Source organism: Helianthus annuus, chromosome 5, assembly GCF_002127325.2.
Source record: "Helianthus annuus cultivar XRQ/B chromosome 5, HanXRQr2.0-SUNRISE, whole genome shotgun sequence".
Taxonomy (NCBI): Eukaryota; Viridiplantae; Streptophyta; class Magnoliopsida; order Asterales; family Asteraceae; genus Helianthus; species Helianthus annuus.
This window is the reverse complement of record NC_035437.2, coordinates 109,454,823-109,479,494: the sequence shown is the minus strand read 5'-3', so window position 1 is coordinate 109,479,494 and position 24,672 is coordinate 109,454,823. Positions and strand designations below refer to the sequence as shown.

At 37.6% G+C, this 24,672-nt stretch overlaps 1 protein-coding gene and 1 long non-coding RNA gene across 2 annotated transcripts; both read left to right on the top strand.

Moving 5' to 3' along the window:
• The first annotated feature begins 210 nt into the window (after positions 1–210).
• Positions 211–1,661, top strand: LOC110940877. Its single transcript, XR_002593620.2, has 3 exons — positions 211–348; positions 813–866; positions 1,381–1,661. It is a non-coding gene; the product is annotated as an uncharacterized LOC110940877 (long non-coding RNA).
• Positions 1,662–2,468: 807 nt separating this feature from the next.
• LOC110940878 lies at positions 2,469–8,243 on the top strand. Its single transcript, XM_035989944.1, has 4 exons — positions 2,469–3,092; positions 3,205–3,625; positions 7,476–7,529; positions 8,044–8,243. Exons 1-4 carry the CDS (start codon positions 2,469–2,471, stop codon positions 8,058–8,060), a joined length of 1,116 nt encoding a protein of 371 aa, XP_035845837.1. The 3' UTR covers positions 8,061–8,243.
• Positions 8,244–24,672: the final 16,429 nt, after the last annotated feature.

Below are 24,672 nucleotides of genomic sequence, written 5' to 3'. Positions count from 1 at the left end.
CATACATGTAACACCCCAAAAACGATAAATGATGAGTATAAAAAGGAAAATAATATTAAACTTAATGTAGTTAAGGAATTATGGTGAGATCATAGCTAAATGTGGTTAAAGGTTAGACTTGTAACTAGCAAATAAGTGAAGGGGGTGAAAATGTAAAATTTCATTTAACTAAATAAATAAAAACAATAAACATCCCAAACACACAGTTCGTGTGTCTGGGAGCGATCGAACAAGCAGGAGGGAGGGGGAAACCCTAGCTCAAGAAATCAAGCAATCCAACTCAAGATCATAAGTTAATTCAGTGCATGATCCCTAAATTGTGATTAGCTAACCCTAATCTCTTGAGTGGTAAGTTAAATTTCCTGAAATTTGTGAATTATTGAAAAAGGGGTAAAACCCAATCTCGATTCCTTGTGTAAATTGTGATAAATCTGAGTTAAAACTTGCTTTTAGAACAAGAATCATGCTTGAATTTAGGATTGTATGAAAAATGTAGTGAAAACCCACTTTGTAAAGATTATGTTACTAGTAGGAGGTTCATAAGGAATATGATCATGTTTTAGTTGATATGTGAAATTGTTGTGATGCTTGAATGCTAGATAAACTGAATTTAGAATGGGAATTATGTGAATTTAGAGGAAGGTGATTTTGTGTGGTGATAAGCTAGTAAGAATATGCTTAGTAAACTTGTACCTTGTGCCTTATGTATGATGCTTACCAAGTGTTCGATGAAATGCCTAAAAGAAGAATTTATGTGGAAATAGTATAATGATGCCACAAACTAAATAAAGTGAACGAATGTTCAAATGTAGGCGTGAAAGAAGAAGGTACAAGCACTAAGCAAGCGGAAGGAGCACAAGATCGAGGTATGCTTCGTGTCATACGAGTCTTTATTATATTTCCTATTTATATAAAATTTCGTTGTAAAAGTTATCCTTGTATAACGAGTTTGACAATGTAGTAAGTAAACGACAAATCCCTTGTGGATTTGGGTATGTTAATGAAAATAGTGTTGAGTTATGCTAAACCCAATTTCACGGGTTGAATGTGTATGCTTAGCTCTCTACGAGAGTGTTTATGCTAAACCCAATTTCACGGGTTGAATGTGTATGCTTAGCTCTCTACGAGAGTGTTTATGCTAAACCCAATTTCACGGGTCGAATGCGTATGCTTAGCTCTCTACGAGAGTGTTTATGCTAAACCCAATTACACGGGTCGAATGCGTATGTCAAACTCTCTACGAGAGTGGTTATGCTTAGCCCAATTATTGGGTTGTTGTATGCTTAAGAGTAAGAATGTTTTATGTGGATAAAGCTAAAACGAAAGGTTATGATTTTCTATGGAAATAACTAACTTATTAAATTGTGAATGTTAATGTAGGTAAAGCACCTCTATAGGCGATTTGGAGTCATGGGACGAGCACATGTTCAAGCCTTATAATACCAAGCGCTTCCGCAACTTATATGCATACTTTTGGGTCCATGTTTTGTTACTTTGTTAAACTTTGTTGAAAGGTTTTAGACTTAAAAATTCATTACTTTTGTTGGAATGGTTTTATGTAAACGTTGAATGTTATGTCAAAACAGGGGGTATGTCCGTTTTACGAACGGGTCATGCCCAATTTTTGTAAAAATTTCTATTAAGTGTCAAAGTTGCATTTCGATGTTCCCAAAAATCTTGTTTATGTAGTTAATCTATTATTATCGAAAAGCGGTCCTTACAAGTTGGTATCAGAGCCATGGTTTGAGGGATTCGAGCTTTTAACGCGATGCTTGAACTCAAACCAATGGCTCGTTCGAAAGTGTGCTCGCTCCCGGATCGCCAATGAGGTAATAATGTATGATTTCGATAAATGCTAGTATATGTTATGAGTTTAAGATGTAAGGTTAAGTTAAATACGTGAAGTAACAATTATGGGCATCAAAACAAGTAATTCCAGAACCCGGGCAGCTGGTACGGACCTGGAAATGGGTTAAAACACAAAAAAATAAAGTTGCAGCGAAATGATCAGGGGAAGGCCGTCGCCGACGCCCTGTAGGTCCGTCGCCGACGCCTTATTTTGGCCGACGGCCTAAGTTCCTGTCTACGGACCTTTTTACCCGACGCCCATTTTTAAGAGCCGTCGCCGACGGGCTACCCTGCCGTCGCCGACGGCTAGCGTGGGATTGGTTCGCTGATTTGCCTTGTTTTACCCATTCTAAGTTCCCGTATCGATTGAAAGCCTACTAAATTGTGATGAAAAGTCCATGTGGGACTTCATAAGTATGGGGAACCATAAATAGAAATTATGAAGTGATGAACTCGAAATAATCGGAGGTGACGAGTCGAATAATATGAACAAATAGTAAAAATTAAAAAGGCAAGTAAAATTCAACTAAGGGAAGGTGAATGAAATAAACTTGGAGTAATGAACTATGACGTAATGAAAGCTTGTTAGTTGTGTTAAATGTAAATGTGATGTTGTGTAGATGGCCGATGCAAGAAATATCAATGATGATAATGATGATAACAATGATGCGGTTAGACAAGAAGCATTCGAGAACAGAGTTACAGAAGTAGCGGAAGGGGTTATACAAGCCAATCTTCCACGGTTGGCTCAAGAAGTAGAAAGCCGAGTTCTAGGGGTTGTGGATGCTATGATGACTAATAAGTTCGAAGAGTTGAAGGAATTAATCGAAGGATCCAAGAGTAAAGGTAAGGAACGAAGGTGCACTTACAAGGATTTTATGGCATGCCATCCGATGACGTATGACGGTAAAATTGACCCAGTCGAATGTCAAAGATGGGTCTCGAATATAGAGGCGGTGTTTATACGAAGCCGGTGCGATAAGGAGGACCAAGTGATGTTCGCTACCGGTTTACTAACCCATCAAGCGAAAGATTGGTGGGATGCGCACAGCAAGGAAATAGGCGAAGATAGGCTGCAAGCTATGACTTGGCAAGAGTTCAAGGGGCCCTTCATGAGATATCATTGTCCTCAGTCGGCGATCGACAAGATTCAGGAGGATTTCTTACGCCTCCGGCAGAAAAACGAATCAGTGAATGAAATAGCAAACAATTTTATGGATAAGATGAAGTTCTGTGGAGAATTGGTAACAACCGAGAGGATGAAGATAAGTCGCTTCTATGGCGTGTTAAAAGCAGAAGTTAGAGAGTTCATCACTCCCTCAAAATGTGAAACTCTTGAAGAGCTCATTGATTTAGCGCGGGATAGAGAGATCGAAATTAAAAAGGCAAGAGGAGCGAGGTGAAAAGAGGCCGAGTGAAAAAGGGGCAAGTTTTAGTCCATCCAAAAAGGGGAAGTTTCAGGATCAAGGAAGAAAGGGTAAGTCGAAAGGTGGGATTACGCCATGCAAGACGTGTGGAAAGCTCCATACCGGAGAGTGTTTGCTAGGTAAGAAGGGGTGCTTTAAATGCGGTAAGGAGGGGCATTCGTCCTATCAATGCCCGGACAACCCAAAGACTTGTTTCAACTGTTTCGAAAAAGGGCATATCAAGTCGGAATGTCCAAAGCTTCAACAAGGGTCAAAGAAAGAAGATAAGAAGCAAGAGGGTTCTAGGGCAAAGGGGAGAATGTATCAGATCACGTCTGAAGAAGCCAAGTCCCAACCAAATGTGGTTTCAGGTATTTTTCTAATAAATTCTACACCGGTTTACGTTTTGTTTGACACCGGAGCTACCATGTCGTTTATCTCTAGTGAACTTGTTCAACGTCCATCCTTTAAGATTGAACGAATGTCGATGCCCTTAGAAGTAGAGATAGCAGATAGCAAAAGTTTCTTGTTGCACGAAATATGTAAAAATTGTAAATTGACCATTGAGGATGAGGAGTTTGCTATTGATCTTATTCCCATGATCTTGGGGGAATTCAAAGTAATAGTGGGTATGGATTGGATGTCTCAAAACCACGCGGAGATAAATTGTGAAACCAAAACCATACATCTCCGAGCCCCAAGTGGAAGACGATTAAATGTACAAGGCGAAAGAAAGATAGAAGCGAAGCTATGTACTCTCGTTCAAGCCACTAAGTACGTGCTCAATGGGAGTAGAGCATACTTAGCTTACGTAGTAAATACTCAACAAAGCTCCCCAAAGCTTGAAGATGTTGAAGTTGTGAACGAATTTCCGGATGTATTCCCGGAGGAATTGCCGGGACTCCCTCCCGAGCGAGAAGTGGAGTTCAATATCGAATTGAATCCGGATGCGAAACCAGTCGCGAAGGCTCCCTATAGATTAGCTCCCACGGAAATGCGGGAATTAATGACACAAATACAAGACCTCCTAGACAAAGGCTTTATACGCCCAAGTGTGTCGCCTTGGGGAGCGCCCGTCTTATTTGTTAAGAAGAAAGACGGGTTGATGCGCATGTGCATCGACTATAGGGAGTTAAATAAGCTAACCATAAAGAACCGCTACCCTTTACCTAGAATTGACGACCTTTTCGATCAGTTACAAGGGGCGAGTTGGTTCTCCAAGATAGATCTGCGATCGGGGTACCATCAGGTTAGAGTACGAGGAGAAGACATTCCAAAGACCGCATTTAGAACCCGTTACGGACATTATGAATTTTTAGTTATGTCCTTTGGGTTAACAAATGCGCCGGCGGCATTTATGGACCTTATGAACCGTGTATGCCGACCCATGTTGGATAGATCGGTAATTGTATTCATAGATGACATTTTGGTTTATTCACGAAGCAAAGACGAACATGCTGTACATTTGCGTGAAGTACTTGAAACTCTCCGTAAGGAGAAGCTCTACGCAAAATTTCCAAAGTGTGCCTTTTGGCTTAGGGAGGTACAGTTTCTGGGGCATGTGATAAATGCGGAGGGTGTTATGGTTGATCCTTCAAAGATCGATGCTGTAATGAAGTGGGTTCCTCCGAAAAATCCAACAGAGATAAGAAGTTTTCTGGGTCTTGCTGGATACTACCGAAGGTTCATACAAGATTTTTCCAAGATAGCCTTACCCTTAACAAAATTGACAAGAAAGAAAGAGAAGTATGTATGGGAAAAAGAACAGGAGGAGGCTTTTCGAATGTTGAAAGAAAAACTATCAAGTCCTCCGATCCTAACGTTACCAGACGGAACCGAAGACCTGGTGGTCTATTCAGACGCTTCACACCAGGGATTGGGCTGTGTTCTAATGCAAAGAGGGAGAGTTATCGCTTATGCTTCGCGACAATTGAAGCCTCATGAGGTGAATTACCCCACACACGACTTGGAATTAGCGGCAGTAGTGTTTGCATTAAAGATTTGGAGGCATTATCTATATGGGGCAAAATGCACCATTTACTCGGACCACAAAAGCCTTAAATATTTCTTTGAACAAAGAGACCTAAATATGAGGCAGCGGAGGTGGCTGGAACTTATCAAAGATTATGATTGTGATATCCTCTACCATCCGGGGAAGGCAAATGTAGTAGCCGACGCATTAAGCCGTAAAGAGTATCCACCTCCCGTAAGAGTGAAATCCATGAAGATGATAGTTACGCCACGATTACTCGAGGCGATACGCGAATCCCAGATAAAGTCGCTCGGAGCGGAAGACCTGAAGAGGGAACGACTAAAAGGTGTGATCGATAATCTAGAAGAAAATTCGACCGGGCTTAAGACGCGGTTCGGCCGAATTTGGATTCCGCGATTCTGCGAAGTCAAAGCTGCCTTGCTCGACGAGGCACATAAGTCTCGATATTCGGTCCATCCCGGGGCTACAAAGATGTATCGAGACTTGAAAACCAACTATTGGTGGCCGGGTATGAAGCGTGACGTAGTTAAATACGTCGCGAAATGCTTAACATGCTCCCAAGTCAAAGTAGAACATCAAAAGCCATATGGGAAATTACAACCTCTGGAGATACCAGTATGGAAGTGGGAGGAGCTAACGATGGATTTGATAACCAAACTTCCTAAAACAAAGAAAGGGCATGATACAATATGGGTAATCGTAGACCGACTTACAAAAAGCGCTCACTTTTTACCCATCAAAGAAGCTTACTCTTCCGAGAAAATGGCAGAAATTTATATGAACGAGATCATATCCCGTCATGGAGTGCCCGTGTCGATTGTCTCGGATCGGGACACTAGATTTACTTCTCGTTACTGGCGGAAGTTTCACGAGAGTGTGGGTACGAAGCTGCACATAAGTACCGCCTACCACCCTCAAACTGACGGCCAGTCAGAAAGAACCATTCAAACGCTCGTTGATATGTTGAGGGCGTGTGCCTTAGATTTTGGAGGAAGTTGGGACGACCAATTGCCCCTGGTCGAGTTTTCTTATAACAACAGTTACCATAGTGGTATTCAAATGGCACCTTACGAACTATTATACGGGAGAAAATGTAGGACTCCCGTATGTTGGGGCGAAGTGGGACAAAGGGAGCTTGCACCAAGTGATTTAATAGCAGTAACGAATGAAAAGATTGAAATGGTTAGAACAAGGTTGAAAGCAGCTCAAGATCGACAAAAAGCTTATGCAGACAAGAGAAGGCGTCCTATCGAGTTCCAAGTTGGTGATTTTGTCTTGCTAAAGGTGTCCCCATGGAAGGGTATAATCCGTTTTCGCAAACGGGGAAAGCTAGGTCCTCGTTACATTGGGCCGTTCAAAATTTTGGCTCGGGTTGGAAGGGTTGCGTATCGATTGGAATTACCGCCTGCTCTAAACGGGATTCACAATACCCCAAAAACGATAAATGATGAGTATAAAAAGGAAAATAATATTAAACTTAATGTAGTTAAGGAATTATGGTGAGATCATAGCTAAATGTGGTTAAAGGTTAGACTTGTAACTAGCAAATAAGTGAAGGGGGTGAAAATGTAAAATTTCATTTAACTAAATAAATAAAAACAATAAACATCCCAAACACACAGTTCGTGTGTCTGGGAGCGATCGAACAAGCAGGAGGGAGGGGGAAACCCTAGCTCAAGAAATCAAGCAATCCAACTCAAGATCATAAGTTAATTCAGTGCATGATCCCTAAATTGTGATTAGCTAACCCTAATCTCTTGAGTGGTAAGTTAAATTTCCTGAAATTTGTGAATTATTGAAAAAGGGGTAAAACCCAATCTCGATTCCTTGTGTAAATTGTGATAAATCTGAGTTAAAACTTGCTTTTAGAACAAGAATCATGCTTGAATTTAGGATTGTATGAAAAATGTAGTGAAAACCCACTTTGTAAAGATTATGTTACTAGTAGGAGGTTCATAAGGAATATGATCATGTTTTAGTTGATATGTGAAATTGTTGTGATGCTTGAATGCTAGATAAACTGAATTTAGAATGGGAATTATGTGAATTTAGAGGAAGGTGATTTTGTGTGGTGATAAGCTAGTAAGAACATGCTTAGTAAACTTGTACCTTGTGCCTTATGTATGATGCTTACCAAGTGTTCGATGAAATGCCTAAAAGAAGAATTTATGTGGAAATAGTATAATGATGCCACAAACTAAATAAAGTGAACGAATGTTCTAATGTAGGCGTGAAAGAAGAAGGTACAAGCACTAAGCAAGCGGAAGGAGCACAAGATCGAGGTATGCTTCGTGTCATACGAGTCTTTATTATATTTCCTATTTATATAAAATTTCGTTGTAAAAGTTATCCTTGTATAACGAGTTTGACAATGTAGTAAGTAAACGACAAATCCCTTGTGGATTTGGGTATGTTAATGAAAATAGTGTTGAGTTATGCTAAACCCAATTTCACGGGTTGAATGTGTATGCTTAGCTCTCTACGAGAGTGTTTATGCTAAACCCAATTTCACGGGTTGAATGTGTATGCTTAGCTCTCTACGAGAGTGTTTATGCTAAACCCAATTTCATGGGTCGAATGCGTATGCTTAGCTCTCTACGAGAGTGTTTATGCTAAACCCAATTACACGGGTCGAATGCGTATGTCAAACTCTCTACGAGAGTGGTTATGCTTAGCCCAATTATTGGGTTGTTGTATGCTTGAGAGTAAGAATGTTTTATGTGGATAAAGCTAAAACGAAAGGTTATGATTTTCTATGGAAATAACTAACTTATTAAATTGTGAATGTTAATGTAGGTAAAGCACCTCTATAGGCGATTTGGAGTCATGGGACGAGCACATGTTCAAGCCTTATAATACCAAGCGCTTCCGCAACTTATATGCATACTTTTGGGTCCATGTTTTGTTACTTTGTTAAACTTTGTTGAAAGGTTTTAGACTTAAAAATTCATTACTTTTGTTGGAATGGTTTTATGTAAACGTTGAATGTTATGTCAAAACAGGGGGTATGTCCGTTTTACGAATGGGTCATGCCCAATTTTTGTAAAAATTTCTATTAAGTGTCAAAGTTGCATTTCGATGTTCCCAAAAATCTTGTTTATGTAGTTAATCTATTATTATCGAAAAGCGGTCCTTACAATACATCAACAGATTTCAATTTCCCTAGAATCATGAGAATTTCAAGTAGAGATTTCTTATCAAATTTTACATACCTTATGACCCCCTTGCAATGGAGATCACTAATCTTAGCTCGGATTTCGTTTTGGATCAGATTTGAACCTTCAATTTATGAGTTTTGTGGAAGTTAGGGTTTTGAAGAACCCTAGACGCCCCCCTTCTTGTCTGGTTTGATTTCAGCACACACAAGTGTGTTTGAGTTTTAATTTTTTTTTGTTTTATTAATATTAGTTTCAAATTAAACACTTTTGGCCCCTCAAGTTTCGTTTTTATTTTTTTTAACTCCTTAACTACTCATAAGTCATCATCTAACTAGATTAGTGTCATTCCTAGTTAGTTTGTTTCACTTATTTATTTAGAACATATTTGTAATGTAAGAATTTGTATTTTCGGGGTGTCCAAGTCCACCCCCCCTTAAAAGGGTTTCGTCCCCGAAACCAGAGTACGTACCGAATAGTGTAGGGTAGAGACGTCGCATCTCCTCTTCGGACTCCCATGTAGTGTCTGAACCTTTCCTATGCTCCCATTTGATCTTAACTTGATCAATCCTCTTATTTCGCAAGTGCTTAACCTTTCGATCTAGGATCTCTAATGGCCTTACCGCATAATTTAGGCTATTATCCACCTCGGTATCATCGTAATGGATATAAGTTGTTTCCTCCGCTAAAAATTTTCGCAACTGAGACACGTGGAACGCGCCATGTATTCCACTCAACTCTTCTGGTAGCTCGAGGCGATAAGCCACCTTGCCAACCCGTTCGATGATTTTAAATGGCCCGATAAACCTCAGGCTTAGTTTCCCTCTTTTTCTGAATCTGATAACGCCCTTCCATGGGGAAACTTTTAACATAACCATGTCGCCTATCTGAAATTCAATTGGTCTTCGTCTTTTGTCGGCATATGACTTTTGCCTATCTTGGGCTGCTTTCAAATGGGCTCGTACCACTTCAATTTTCTCATTAGTGGCCTGAATTATGTCTTTATGTGCCAACTCACACAGACCCACTTCACCCCAACACACCGGGGTTCTGCATTTTCTACCATATAGCATCTCGTAAGGTGCCATGCCGACACTCGAATGGTAACTATTGTTATACGAAAATTCGGCCAAAGGTAGATAAACATCCCAACTTCCACCGAAGTCGATGATACATGCCTGTAACATATCCTCTAGCGTCTGTATTGTTCTTTCACTCTGCCCATCCGTCTGAGGATGGTAGGCGGTGCTAATGAAGAGTTTCGTTCCCATTTGTTCTTGAAAATCTCGCCAAAAAATTGAAGTAAACCGGGTATCTCTATCCGACACAATGGATACCGGTACTCCGTGACGTGCCACCATTTCGTTTGTATATACCTCGAACATCTTTTCCGAAGTATATGTTTCGCGTATAGGAATAAAATGTGCACTCTTCGTCAATCTATCCACAATCACCCATATAGCATCAAATCCCCGAATCGTTTTAGGTAGTTTGGTCAATAGGTCCATAGTGATATGTTCCCATTTCCAAACCGGGATCTCCAAAGGTTGCAGTTTTCCATATGGTTTTTGGTGTTCCGCCTTGACTTGTAAGCAAGTCAAGCACTTCTCCACGTATTTTACCACATCCCTCTTCATTCCGGACCACCAATAGTTTTGTTTCAGATCATTGTACACCTTGGTCGCACCCGAATGAATAGAATATCGGGATTTATGAGCTTCATCAAGTACAAGCTTCTTCACTCCACAAGAATTTGGAACCCATATTCTTCCGGATCGAGTCTTCAACCCGTTCCTTCCATCCGACAAATCTTTTAACTGGCTGATTATTCTTTCCTTCTTCCAGTTCTCCTCTTACACTGCTTTTACTTGCGCTTCTCGGATACGTTCAAGTATACCCGAGGTCACCACAAGCTGCATCGACCTTACTCGTATTGGGACATAGTCCGCTTTTCTGCTCAGAGCATCCACCACCACATTTGCCTTTCCGGGATGATAGTGTATTTCACAGTCGAAATCCTTCACCGTTTCTAACCATCGCCTCTGTCGCATATTTAACTCCTTTTGATCGAAGAAGTATTTCAAGCTCTTGTGATCGGTGAATATGGTGCACTTTACCCCATATAAATAGTGCCTCCATATTTTTAACACAAACACCACCGCAGCCAATTCGAGATCATGCATGGGATATTTCTTTTCATGTATCTTCAATTGCCTCGAGGCATAAGCTACAACTTTGCCCCGTTGCATCAAAACGCATCCGAGCCCCGATAGTGTGGCATCCGAATATACCACCAAGTCTTCGGCCCCGTCCGGCAATGTTAATACCGAAGCTTGAGTTAACTTCTCTTTTAGAGCTTGGAACGCTCTTTCTTGTTCGACATCCCAAATAAATTTCTCCTCTTTTCGAGTTAACTTAGTTAACGGCGATGCAGTCTTGGAGAAGTCCTGAATAAATCTCCTGTAATATCCCGCAAGCCCTAAGAAACTTCTAATTTCCGAGGGGTTCTTCGGGGGATTCCACTTTGACACAGCCTCAATCTTTGACGGGTCTACCAATATTCCATCGACACTTATGATGTGGCCAAGGAATTACACCTCTCGTAACCAAAAGGCGCACTTAGAGAATTTCGCATACAACCTTTCTCGTCTGAGTGTCTCTAACACCTCTTGTAAGTGGTGTGCATGTTCTGCTTCACTTTTCGAGTACACCAGAATATCATCAATAAATACGATTACCGATTTATCCAACATTGGCTTGCAAACCCGGTTCATTAGGTCCATGAAAGCCGCGGGTGCATTTGTCAGCCCGAATGACATCACGAGGAACTCGTAATGTCCGTATCGCGTGCGGAAAGCCGTCTTCGGCACATCTTCCTCCTTGACCTTTAGTTGGTGATACCCCGATCTAAGGTCAATTTTTGAAAACCAGTTCGCACCTTGTAATTGGTCGAATAGACCGTCTATTCTTGGAAGCGGGTATCGATTCTTTACCGTGAGTTTGTTTAACTCCCGGTAATCGATACACATGCGCATGCTTCCATCTTTCTTTTTCACGAATAGCACCGGTGCGCCCTAAGGAGACACACTCGGCCTTATGAATCCTTTATCGAGCAGGTCTTGAATTTGTGACATCAATTCTTGTAATTCCGACGGCGCGAGTCGGTACGGTGCTTTAGCTATGGGTTTCGCGCCCGGAATCAATTCGATTCCGAACTCTACTTCTCGTTCGGGCGGTATCCCCGGTAAATCTTCCTGAAATACATCTTCGAAGTCCGGTACTACCGGTACGTCTCCAATCTTCAGTGATACTTTCTCAGGCTCATTCGCGTATATCATAAATGCCTTACATCCTTGCTTCATAAGCTTGTGAGCTTTCAATATCGAGCATATTATGGGGTTACCTCCTTTTTCGTTATAGATAGTGACGTGTTTTTCTCTTGGAGATGTTAGCTTTATCTCCTTACGAAAACACACGACCTTTGCGTGGTGCTGAGATAGCCAATCCATCCCAACGACTACTTGAAACTCCCCCATTGACATCGGGATTAGGTCTATCAAGTATTCTTCATCATCGATGCTTAATTTGCAGCCTCGACAAATATCGCAAACTATAAAACTTTTGTTGTCCCCTATTTCAACTTCTAAGGGCACAGATAATTTCGTCAATACAAATGAAGGATGTCAAATAAATCCATGTGAAATGAAGGATTTATTCGCACCGTATCAAACAATACACGTGCAGGAATTGAGTTTATTGTGAATGTACCTGAGACCACATCGGGTTCTGTTTTCGCTTTAGCCGCGGTGAGTTGGAAGGACCTAGCCTTCGCCTTTGGAGCTTCTGCTGGAGATTCTTTAACATCTCTCTTTCCAACTAAGTCTGGGGATTCGGACTTTTTGTGGCCGGGCTGATAACATTTGTAGCAAACCGAGACTTTACCAGGGCATAGACACGCCATGTGCCCCGTTTTACTACATATGGGGCACGGTTTGTCTTTGAACCGACACTCTCCCTTGTGCCCTTTCCCACACACTTTACAACTTGGAGACCCGCCTTTAGCATCCACCTTTTTCCCGATTCCATAGTTCGAGCTTTCTTTGTAGGGCTTGGATTCACATCATGTGCCCTTCGCTCGCCCCTCTCAATCTGTTTCTTCAACTCGATTTCCCGCTCTCGAGCGATGTTGATAATCTCCATGAGGGTTTCGTATTTTGACGGAGTCATGAACTCCCAGTATTCAGCACTCAGCCCGTGATCTTATCGATTGTTTCACCCTTTTGCCTTAGCTGGATTAATTCTTCCTTGATCTTGTTAATAACCGCTTTGGGACTATGGTGTTTAAGGAACGGCACCTTAAACTCATCCCAAGTCATAACCCTCGCCGCTTCGACTCCTATTTCCTTCTTTTTATTGTCCCACCAATCTTTGGCTTGACCCCTCAACTGACCCGTTCCGTAAGCGAAAAAGTCACTTACGTCACAATGGGTCCTTTTAGACACTCCTTCAACATCGCTTAACCATCTCTGGCATATTATCGGGTCAACCTCCCCATTGTAGATTGGCGGTTTACACGCCATGAACTCTTTGTACGAACACCCTTTACGTTCTCCCGATTTCTGCTTCATGAGGTTGACACTATCTTCCAAACTTTTGACTCGTTCTTCGACTAGTAATAACACCCTGTTTTGAATTTTGTCTATAAACCCGGATAGACTACCTTCGATTGCCTTCCCCACTTCTTCAGCAATTAATTATTTCATTTGTTCGGTGCTTGTCGGCACCGGATCATCATCGTTTCTTTCCGTCATCTTGAAACTGAAATGTTTACATTAATCATTAAACATTTCATTTATAACATAACTTTATTTGCTTTGGTTTAGCCAAGTCCATAACTTGCTTTAACCATTCACATTTGGTGCACTTTCCGGGTTTGAGTGTGTTAACACGCTCTTCCCATGCACATTGATTCACATCTCCTTTCTTACATAAGATAAAATCTACTAAAGTAATTAATTAATTCTTACCGGACGATCGATCAAGCTTGAACCGAACACTTTGTTGACAACCTGGAGCTCTGATTACCAACTTGTAACATCCACCTAATTACTACTTGACTTTAATAATAAATCATAAGATTTTATATAAAAAGTGTCTTAATTAAAACATAGTTACCAAAACAAAATTCTAAAGTGACCATATACTAGTCAACTACCGACTAGCTTAAACGTTCATGACATGATTAGCAAATTGTTTACACCCAAAAACATTGTCTAATAAAGTTATGATAACGCGGAAGCTTCAAAGGTTGTGTTCGGTTCTTCAAAACTTGCTTGATCGCCATCCGTAAAGTCCCCCTTATCACCTAAAGTCAAAACCATTCAAAATGTTAGTTTTGACATTGAATTAGATCATATAAACAAGTTCTAGTATCGAATCTTGAAAAATAAAATAAAATTTTAAAAGTTGTCCTGTCGCGTGTCGCGAGGGACCTTCGCGTGGCGCGGGTGCCCCCGCGTGTCGCGCCAATTTCCTATGTTCCCCTCGCATGGAGCGGGGGAATACGTTTTCCAGCAAGTCCAGTTTCTGGACCTGCATATTTGCCCAGTTCCGGAAATTCACAAATCCAACTTCAAATACTCATAACTTTTCGCTCGGTTGTCCGTTTTAGGTGATACGTTTTCCTATACGTCTGTAAATTCATTACCGACGTGCCTATTATAATTATCATACCGAAAATTTGATTTACGGGTCGAACGACTAAAAATCACTATGCATTTATTCGACCCACTCTAACGACACCCATTTTATTATCGTTTCACTAGTAAGCCTATGGCGCCTTATACCCATCATCTGGGACTTATCATCACCCGCATTTCTTTACCAATCCCATGGTTTAATGCTCTTGTGAATGTTATCGCCATGGCTAACTATTAAAACACTTATACTACAATTTACACTATTATTCGACCCGTTGGCTCATCTTATGGAATCCTCCAATATGATGACTACCAAACAGTTTCTTGCTAACTCTAATCCTATGAATTTAAGTAACGATAATGGTCGCTATAATCAACGCAAGTTTTATTATACAATGCGACTATACATAATTTAACAACAATTCACTTAATGTAACGAGTTAAGTTACATACCTTTAGAGCACGCCCTTCAAACGCAAATCGCCACCGGCTTGTCTGCTCGACGTTCCGGTATCTTTTCCTATAGTGTTCAATCATGACGCGGTTAGAACTCTTTTCAATCATATATCGCATAATTCGCCCAAACATCACAATTATGCGTTTTTAACTTTAAATTTCAGGTTCGAGCCTTCTTTGAGGCATTTCTACAAACACTTAAAGAGCGGGATTTTATATCTTTTATATTCTAGTTCATGGCTTGTCACTTAGCCTCGATTAACATTAATTGAGTTATCATATATTGAATTAAACATCAAATTTTTTTCAGAAATCAGTTTCTATGAATCAAATTACACTAGAATAGCCTTCTAAACCCTAGTGTTCATCTATTTCTCACAAAACCCATGAATCACCTTCAATGTGTTCATGAAATTTTCAGAGATTAGACATGATTTCACTTATTGTTGTCTAGGGTTTACTCCTAGACACTATATCATCCTTAATCTATTCATTTAACAATCATGCATCAACAGATTTCAATTTCCCTAGAATCATGAGAATTTCAAGTAGAGATTTCTTATCAAAATTTACATACCTTATGACCCCCTTGCAATGGAGATCACTAATCTTAGCTCGGATTTCGTTTTGGATCAGATCTGAACCTTCAATTTATGAGTTTTGTGGAAGTTAGGGTTTTGAAGAACCCTGGTCGCCCCGCCCCCCCTTCTTATCTGGTTTGATCTCAGCACACACAAGTGTGTTTGAGTTTTAATTTTTTTTATTAATATTAGTTTCAAATTAAACACTTTTGGCCCCTCAAGTTTCGTTTTTATTTTGTTTTAACTCCTTAACTACTCATAAGTCATCATCTAACTAGATTAGTGTCATTCCCAGTTAGTTTGTTTCACTTATTTATTTACAACATATTTGTAATATAAGAATTTTTATTTTCGGGGTGTTACACAAAGGACCTACGGTGTAACATGTTTCACAAATAAACGATTGTGACTGTAATTATTAAAGTTAAAGGCTATCCATTGAAATCTGATACAAATATAAAGGACGAAAAGTGTAATTTACACAACTATCTATAACTATTTACATAACGACCCTTTAACTTACGATGTGAAGGATTAGAACTTCCCAGTTTTATTAAAAATAATTTTGTTCCGGTATCTATAATACATTATTAAGCAAATCGGATGAACAAAAATGTAATTTACTCCGGTTTCTAATATGCCATTTCAAGAGTCACAGTGTAAATTTTTCAACACTCGCTAAATTTCTTCCAACTCTATCCCTCATTCACGTATCACAACATCATAGCATGCCACATAACAATGGTTATACAGTTCAAGCAAACAGTTGGTATATGTGAATTGCTTTTGATGTTGATAAGCAAACACAGTTTAGTGAACCTAAAGTATATGCCAAACCCTATTAATATGAACCACCAGCAATAATTAATCATGAACCAACACATAAATTTTCAGTTGACAACGATTTCAATTGAAGTAGAAGTTCAGTTTTGATATAAAAAATTGATTCTAATTCATTCATATACGCCATTATGATTAGTTCAGTAATCAGCACTTTGTCTGATTGTGATTTTAGTATGGTGTTCGTTAACATGATGCATGAACTAATGTCAGTTTGATATTCGCGAGTTTGTGGCATTCGATGGTTCCAAACTGTCGTGATTGAGCACTGGTATGATTATTGTTCTTTCGCTTTTTTTTTATCTTTTTGTTTCTCGTTGTTGTTGTTGAGAACTAGAGGTGGTATTTTAGGTTTTGAGTATGAATAAAAGTTTTTGTGAGATTTAGATGGTTATAGCTAGGGTGTAGTGATTTGAATGTTCTGTAACTACTACTGTCTTCATGATTCTAGAGAGCAAAAAAGGAAATTTTGGTAGCTAGGTGGAAAAAGATTATGTATATTGAGATTTATTAAAAGAAGAGAATTAATTCATATGTTTTATTTATTGGGTTGCCCATTGATGGGTTGGTAACAATTAAACGTTAGTGGGCTTGGCTTGTTATACATTGTTGGGCTTATTATAACTGGACTTATGTTTTTTTGACAAGTTGTTACGTTTTGTTATTATGGTTGTAATGGTGTGGATTAAGTGTGACAGGTTGTTAAAGTTCAAGGGGGTTGTATATAATGTTTTAGGGATTGCGATCATCTCCTTGCATAGATTTGGGCTAAAGTGTTAACGTTAAAGTCTGGACATATAAAAGGAGAAAGGTTTGCGCAGTTGTTCAGTTCCCCGAATTTTCACTCTCACGTTTCTCTCTCTGGTTCTCTAGCGATATTAGGGTTTGTTCAGTTTGTTTCCGTATTGTTGAAGATTGTTCAGTGTAAAACTCTCAACTGTTTTGAGAGTTTGATCTTCATGTGTTGATGATCATCAGTCGATGATCATCTAAGTGTATCTGTATTGTACTTTGTATGATTTCAGGTCTCACAAATTGTGAGATCTGGGGTTTGGGGGTGTTTTTGGTTTAGGTTAATCAATGAGATTTTCATCGCCGTTTTTTGTCGCTTCTCTTTTTGTTATGTGTTGTTCTTTATGTTGTGTTGAATATTCATACCATTTGACATGGTATCAGAGCTATCGCATAGCTCATGAATCTGATTTTTGGGATTTCCACTGTGTTCTAGAGTTTTTTGATCTGTTTTTGGTTATTTCTTCTTGTGTGTTCTATTAGATCTCTTTCTTGAAGTGTGTGAAGGTATAGATCTTGTAAAACCTGTTCGGATTTTGTGTAACACAAACCCTAATTAGGGTTTGTTGGTGTTGAAGAAGGAGATCTCTTGTCTTCTGTTTGTTTGAAGACATGTGTTGGTCTCTGTAACCCTAAAAGGTTCAGGGCAAACTGACCAGGTTTGTTTTGATTGATTGTGGCTTGATTAGATCTTGCAGTTCTTGAAAACTATGGTTATGATCTCTCTTGGAGTTATACGCACCCTCTGTAAGATCTTTCCATTTGTGTTCTTTATTTTCTGTTGTTGAGATAGTTGATGTTGGGGTAGTGAGGACTGGCTTGATTGTTGTTTTTGTTTAGTTAATACTAGGGTAGTGAGGACCAGTCTATCTGTGGTCTTACTTGTTGTTTTCTGTTTACTGATTATTCTATGATATATCTCTGTTCAGATTGTTCTGGTAGTTGTTATTATTCAGTTGTTGTTATCTCATTTGTTAGAGAGTGGCTCCTATATAAAGACCTATCCAGGCACTATAAGTGACGAACCTGGAATCTGGACACTGATACAGCTTCGCCTTAGGGTTTTGCATCTTGATTGGTTGTTCTTCTATGATTAGTTATCTATTTGATAACTTGTGTTCTTTTGTTTGTCATCTGTTTATATAGTGTTTGTTTGTCTGCTTATTGTGTTATTTGTCAATATGGGTGATACTAGTACATCTGTTACTCTCATTAGTAGATTAGTCATAGGGTCCCCTCTTTACTTGCATCCTAGTGATTCTAGTGCATTGACCATTGTTAGTATAAAACTTAAAGGTACAGAAAACTATACAGTTTGGGTTAGTGCAATGAAGCTTGCACTAGAAGCTAAAAATAAATATGGTTTTATAGATGGTAAATGTGAGAAACCTAAGGATGATGATGTCTTGTCTGCCCATTGGGGTAGGTGTAACTCAGTTGTGCTTACTTGTTGTTTTGTTTAATGAGAATAATTACATGCTACAGGATTTGAAATCAAAGAAAATCCTGGTGATTGGTAGTCAAGATAATGGGCTATACTTTGTTGGTAGGCATGGTAATTCTGTGAATATGTGTTTTAATAGTGTTTTAAAGTCCAATATGTGGCACAGTAGGTTAGGACACCCTTCAGATCATGTTCTGGTTGTTATAAAAGATAGTATAGGTATTAAATATGTTGAACATGGTCCATGTGAAATTTGTCACAAATCTAAACAAGTTAGGGTACCTTTTCCATTAAGTGATCATAAGTCTAAAAGTGTCGGTGATCTAATACACTTAAGACTTATGGGGTCCTTATAGAGTTACTAGTTATGAAGGGTACAAGTATTTTTTTAACTGTTGTTGATGATTATTCTAGATCAGTTTGGTGTTATTTACTTAAAAATAAAATGGAAGTTTTTGAAAATTTAAAAGTTTTTTATGAACTTGTTTTAACTTGGTTTAAGACAAAAATAAAAGTGTTTCGTAGTGATAATGGAACTGAATTTGTGAATAATCAGATGAATATTTTTTGTATGGAAAAGAGTATTATACATCAGACTTCCTGTTCATATACACCACATCAAAATGGTGTAGCTGAACAGAAACATAGGCATCTTTTAAACATAGCCAGAGCCCTGATGTTCCAGGGTGGTCTACCGCTGAGATTTTGGAGTGATTGTGTGCTAACTGTTATGTATTTAATCAACAGGCTTCCGTCTTCTGTGTTAGTTGGAAAGAGTCCTTATGAACTTATGTTTGGTTTTGAACCATCCTTGTCCCATTTGAGGTCTTTTGGGTGTTTATGCTTTAGCATAGTCTTAAATGGGTCTGATAAATTTGCTTATCATGCTGATAAGTGTGTTCTTATTGGATATTCAAATGTTAAAAAAGGTTAAAAAATTTGGAGTTTAGATGAGAAAAAAAACTTTTTTTCTAGAGATGTAAAGTTTTATGAGCATGTTTATCCTTTTAAGTCTAAACTCCTTAGTGATAAAATTGATCAAGCGGTTATTGATAAAAGTTTAAATCATGTAAATTTTTTTGATATGTATGAAGTATACACACCCGAAGTATCTCAAACTCCTATTGATGAAGAGGGTACAATTAGATCTCATGACACAGTCAGTGATGATTAGCAGCCAATGCCCTCTACATCTGCCACTCCTAGACCAACTGACTTAGGTCATAACTTAGAGTCTAGTGTAGATAGTAGTGATAGGGCAGAGTCTGGCAAGGCAGAGGACACTGCTGTGTCAGATGCTGAGGTCAACCCACCTGAGGGAACATTTACTTGTCTTAGAAGGTCTTCTATAAATACTTATGTTCCTAAACGTTTTCAAGATTATGTGCTTAATAGTAGTTTTAAATATGACATAGGTAAAGTTGTTAGTTATGCTTGTTTATCTGCTGATAATGTTTGTTTTATTAGTAGTTTAAATAAGTCTGTTGAACCATGTTCATATAGTGAAGCTTCAAAAGATCCTAAATGGGTTGAACATATGAATCTAGAAATGGAAGCTTTACATGGGAATTAATAGATTTACCTGCTAATAGGAAACCCATAGGCTGCTAGTGAATTTATAAAGTTAAATATAAAGCAAATGGGGAAATTGAGATATATAAGGCTCGTTTGGTTGCTAAGGGATACAACCAAAGAGAAGGGTTAGATTTTGGTGAGACTTTCTCACATGTAGTTAAAATGGTTACGGTCAGATGTGTGTTTGATTCTTCTTGTACAAAATGGTTAGTCGTTATATCAATTGGATGTTAACAATTCTTTTTTGTATGGGACAATATCTGAGGATGTTTATATGACCCTTCCTATAGGTTACTACTCTAAAAATAAACCAAGGTGTGTAAACTTGTTAAATCTTTATATGGGTTAAAACAAGCTCCGAGTAAATGGAATGAAAAGTTAACTGATGTTCTTGTTAGTGTAGGTTTTGTGCAAAGTTGTTGTGACCATTTATTGTATATTCTATCTAACAGTTCTATATTTGTTGTCCTACTTTTATACGTTGATGATATTGTAATTGATGGAAATAATGATGAGGAAATCAGTAGGATTAAAAAGCTTCTAAGTGACAGTTTCCAAATTAAAGATTCAGGTATTCTTAAATATTTTCTAGGGTTAGAAGTGATGATAATTTTGGTATATGTTTAAACCAAAGAAAATATTGTTTGGAATTGTTGTCTGAGTTTGGTTATCATGGGTGCAACCCGGTTAACACACCAATTGAATTAAGTCATGTTGTTAACAATAAAGTTAGTGAACAAAAGGAATAGTTAGAGGATGTTACCAGTTATCAAAAGTTAATTGGTAAATTAATGTATTTGTCCTTAACCCGTCCTGACATTAGTTATATTGTTCAATATTTGAGTCAATTCATGCATAAACCCTTAGTAGTTTACGTAAAAGTGCCTTAAGCCTTTTGAGATATTTGAAATTAAGTCCTAGAAAAGGTCTTATGTTTATAAAAGGCACTAGTTTTGAATTGTCGTGTTATGCTGATTTTGACTGGGCAAAGTGTCCAGTTACTAGAAAGTCGGTAATTGGGTTTTGTATTTTCTTAGGAGACAGTCTTGTTTCTTGGAAGAGCAAGAAACAAAGCACTGTTTCTAGGTCAATAGGAGGGGCTAAGTATAGAGCAATGTGCTTAGCCACCTGTGAACTTGCTTGGATTGTCAATGTGCTTAATGAATTATATGTGACTTGTAAATTTCCCATAAAAGTGTATTGTGACAGTAGTGTTGCTATATCAATAGCAACTAATCCTGTCTTTCATGAATGAACTAAACACTTCGAAATTGATTTGTATTTTCTAAGGGAAAAGGTATCTTCTGGGTTCATAAATACAGAAAAGATTGATTCATAGAATCAACTTTCAGATTTATTCGAAAAAGCTTGAGTGTTACTCAACTTGATTTTTTTGCAAGAAACTGGGTTTAGTAAACTTATTTAAGCCATATGAATGAAGGGGGGATGTTAAAATGTTGTTTTGAATTGTATCATTCATATGGGTTTATTGGTTATTACTATTGGGCTTATGTTGTGATGTGTTAATAGGCCAGCCTGGTTGTTATTGTTTGTTTAAGTTGTTATAATAGATTGTTGGAAGTTGGAAAGATTTAGGGGCTATGTGTAACTTCCTGAGGACTGCGATCATTAGCATCATAACTTTTGGACTGAAGTGTAATATTTCAGGGACTTGGTATAAAAGAGCAGTTTTTGGACATTTCACTGATTCACCCCCTTTCATCTTTAGGCATACTCTCTGGTTCTCTCTGTAGTTTTAGGGTTTCTTATAGTTGTTGCTATTGATCTGTTCGGTCATTGTTGATTCTCTCGTCTATATTTCAAAGAGATTGTACTCTTGTTATTGATGATATATCCATTGTATTGTTTGTTGTTAATCTTACAGTTTGTAAGATCTTTGGGTATTTGGTGGGTGTTGATTTTGGGTTGGATAAATAAGATTTTGTCGTTGTTTTTTGTCACTACATATTGTGTTTGATCGTCATACCATATTTGTTAACACCACCACACACTGTATTACCTACACCACAAAAACACTACTAAAACTAAACCACTGTATTTCAGACACTACAGGTCGGCCATGGGGTGAATAAATAAACCAAAGCCCCCAAATAACGGTCCGTAAAAACACCCACTATGCTTCAACTCATATATGTAGACAAATCATTTGTACCTCAAAATTTAACATTGGTAATATGCAGGTATGCAGGTAGCACTGAAACAACATCCCCACCGCCATTCAAGCGTTAAGCATATAAGAAAAGGAAACCATTGCTTTCACAAATGCCTCCTACAGTGATTGTGACCCACCAAAGAATTTACCAACGAAGCGATCTAAAAACACACCGCCTAGTACGCCCAATATAGTTGCCATCATTGAGGCGTGCAAACCATATTACACCAATTTATCATGCTCTATGATGATTATGTCCCAATACTATATTACTGTCTCATTTGACATGGTAAGTGTGATAGCCTAGTTTAAAAAGATTCATAAGTTCTTTTGTGGCGAACTTTTGTTCTTTACTTTGATACTGTTGGTACATTTTTGGGTGGAATTTGAAGGTAGACATTTCTATAAAACTAATCGGAAGCTTTATATTACAAAATATAAAACAATGCCCCGGACTAGGGGTGTTCAAAACTATCTGTATCCGAAAATCCGATCCGAAATATCCGATATCCGAAACCGAATTTTCGGATTCTATAGTGATTTTAAAGAATATATCCGAAATATCTGAAAAAATAAATTTTACTTTTTCCGGATATTCGAATATCTGAAAATATCCAAAGTATCCGAAAAATATCCGAAAAATATCTGAAATATCTGACAAATATCCGAAAACTTATATTCTGATATCCGAAACTAACCAAAATATTCGGTTCTGAATAACAAAAAAATAATAAAGAAATAGAAATTAAATAAAATATTGGATATTCGGATATCTGATTCACTATCTGACCGGATATCCAAAATTTTGGATACGGATTCGGATAGTGAAATCTGGTATCCGAAAATTTCAGATATCCGAATTTGGATATCCGAATTTTTGGATATCTGGTTTTGAACATCCCTACCTCTGACTGAGTTATTTAAACCAAATTAACAACTATAGGAATAAAAATATGATTTACAACTTGTAATAATTTCCATATGCATAATGCCATCTACCATCTATTATATTGTTTCCTTTTATGTCTATTCTTTTATTTATACTCAATCACTCTTCGTGAATTGTGAACTGATACATTAGTTGTATTAGCAAATTATTTTTATGAGGTTAGATCCTGTACAAGACAACATTCACGTACGAAGTATACGTGAGAGGGAGAGGAAATGTGTCACTGGCAGTAAGGGTAATTTAGTCATTTCTCACTTGAAACAACTTCCTCCTTGATTTTCAAATGGCTATAACTTTTTCTTACATTAATATTTTTTTAAATAAAATTACACCGTATTAATGCACATTTCATTCTCTTTAATTTGAGCAGCCCATTGCTATAGTTTTCTTTAAAAAAATAAAATATTTTGAATATCCATTAGTCTATTACGTGAATTTGAATACCCAACACATGATTACGTGATTTTGAATATCCATTACGTGATTACACATTCAATATAAATCCATTACTTGATTACATATTTAATATGATTTGCTATAACTAATGTTATTACAATTATGCTTATTATGTGATTACACGTTCAATAGTAAGAACTTGATTGTTTATGCTTTATTACGTGACTAAATCTCTAATATACGACATTTTATGGTTATTACAGATTGATTTGGCTAATGTTTAGTATATAATTTATCCTTAATACCTGATTAGACCAAAAATTATTAGGTATTTCATATGAAATATTATGTATTAAGTGTTTTTGTTTTTACGTAATCACTCAGTATAGTATCACATAAAATACTATAATGAAATCACGTAATCACCAAATGTGAATTCAAAATCACATAGTCTCGTAATAATACATAGTCAACTATTGTAACGTAATTACGTAATCACTTAATGTGGTTTCACATTTTATAATGAAATCGCGTAATGGGTATTCAAAATCACGTAGTCATGTGTTGGGTATTCAAAATCACGTAATCACGTAATGAGTATTCAAAATCATGTAAAAAACTTAAGAAAACTATAGCAACAGGCTGCTCGAATTAAAGATAAGGAAATGCTCGTTAGGTGTAATTTTTTTTTAAATATTAACATATGAATAAGTTATAGCCGTTTGAAAATCAAAGGGGAAAGGAATTCAAGTGGGAAATGACCAGAATACCCTTTCTCTATTTGTTTCTTCAATTGTTTGAACCTAAAATTTACAAAAATGTCATTGCCTAATTTTGAGCCATTGATCTCTTAACTTGTCATGTATACTTCGTACGATCTTGTTGTCTTGTACACGATCTTGTTGTCACGTATACAAGATCCAAACTCGTATTTTTTATAAGTAAAATACATGAAACTTGTTGTGCAACGTGCAACCAAAAATCATATATTAAAAGAATTTTGTTTCGATATAATTTAATATAATAACTAGTATTAAGGACCCGCGGGAATGCATGTTGTTGCGTACCTGTAAGTTCATAACCATATACAATTTAGGTAAATCACACGAACTATCCCTATAATTATTTTTTTAAAACAACTGACACATCTAAGTCTTCTGATTAACATAATATCATGCCCTTTGTTTAAGATTCACATCAAAAGAAAAGCTACTCATTAACATAATATATGCCCATTTCATACTATCTTAGAAGCAAAAGTTCGTGGAAATTTCCACCGACAACCTCCAAAAACTTGATAAAATGCATTTTTAGTTCCTTTCTTTTTATAACCTCATAACTTTGATAATAAAAATTATGACCCTT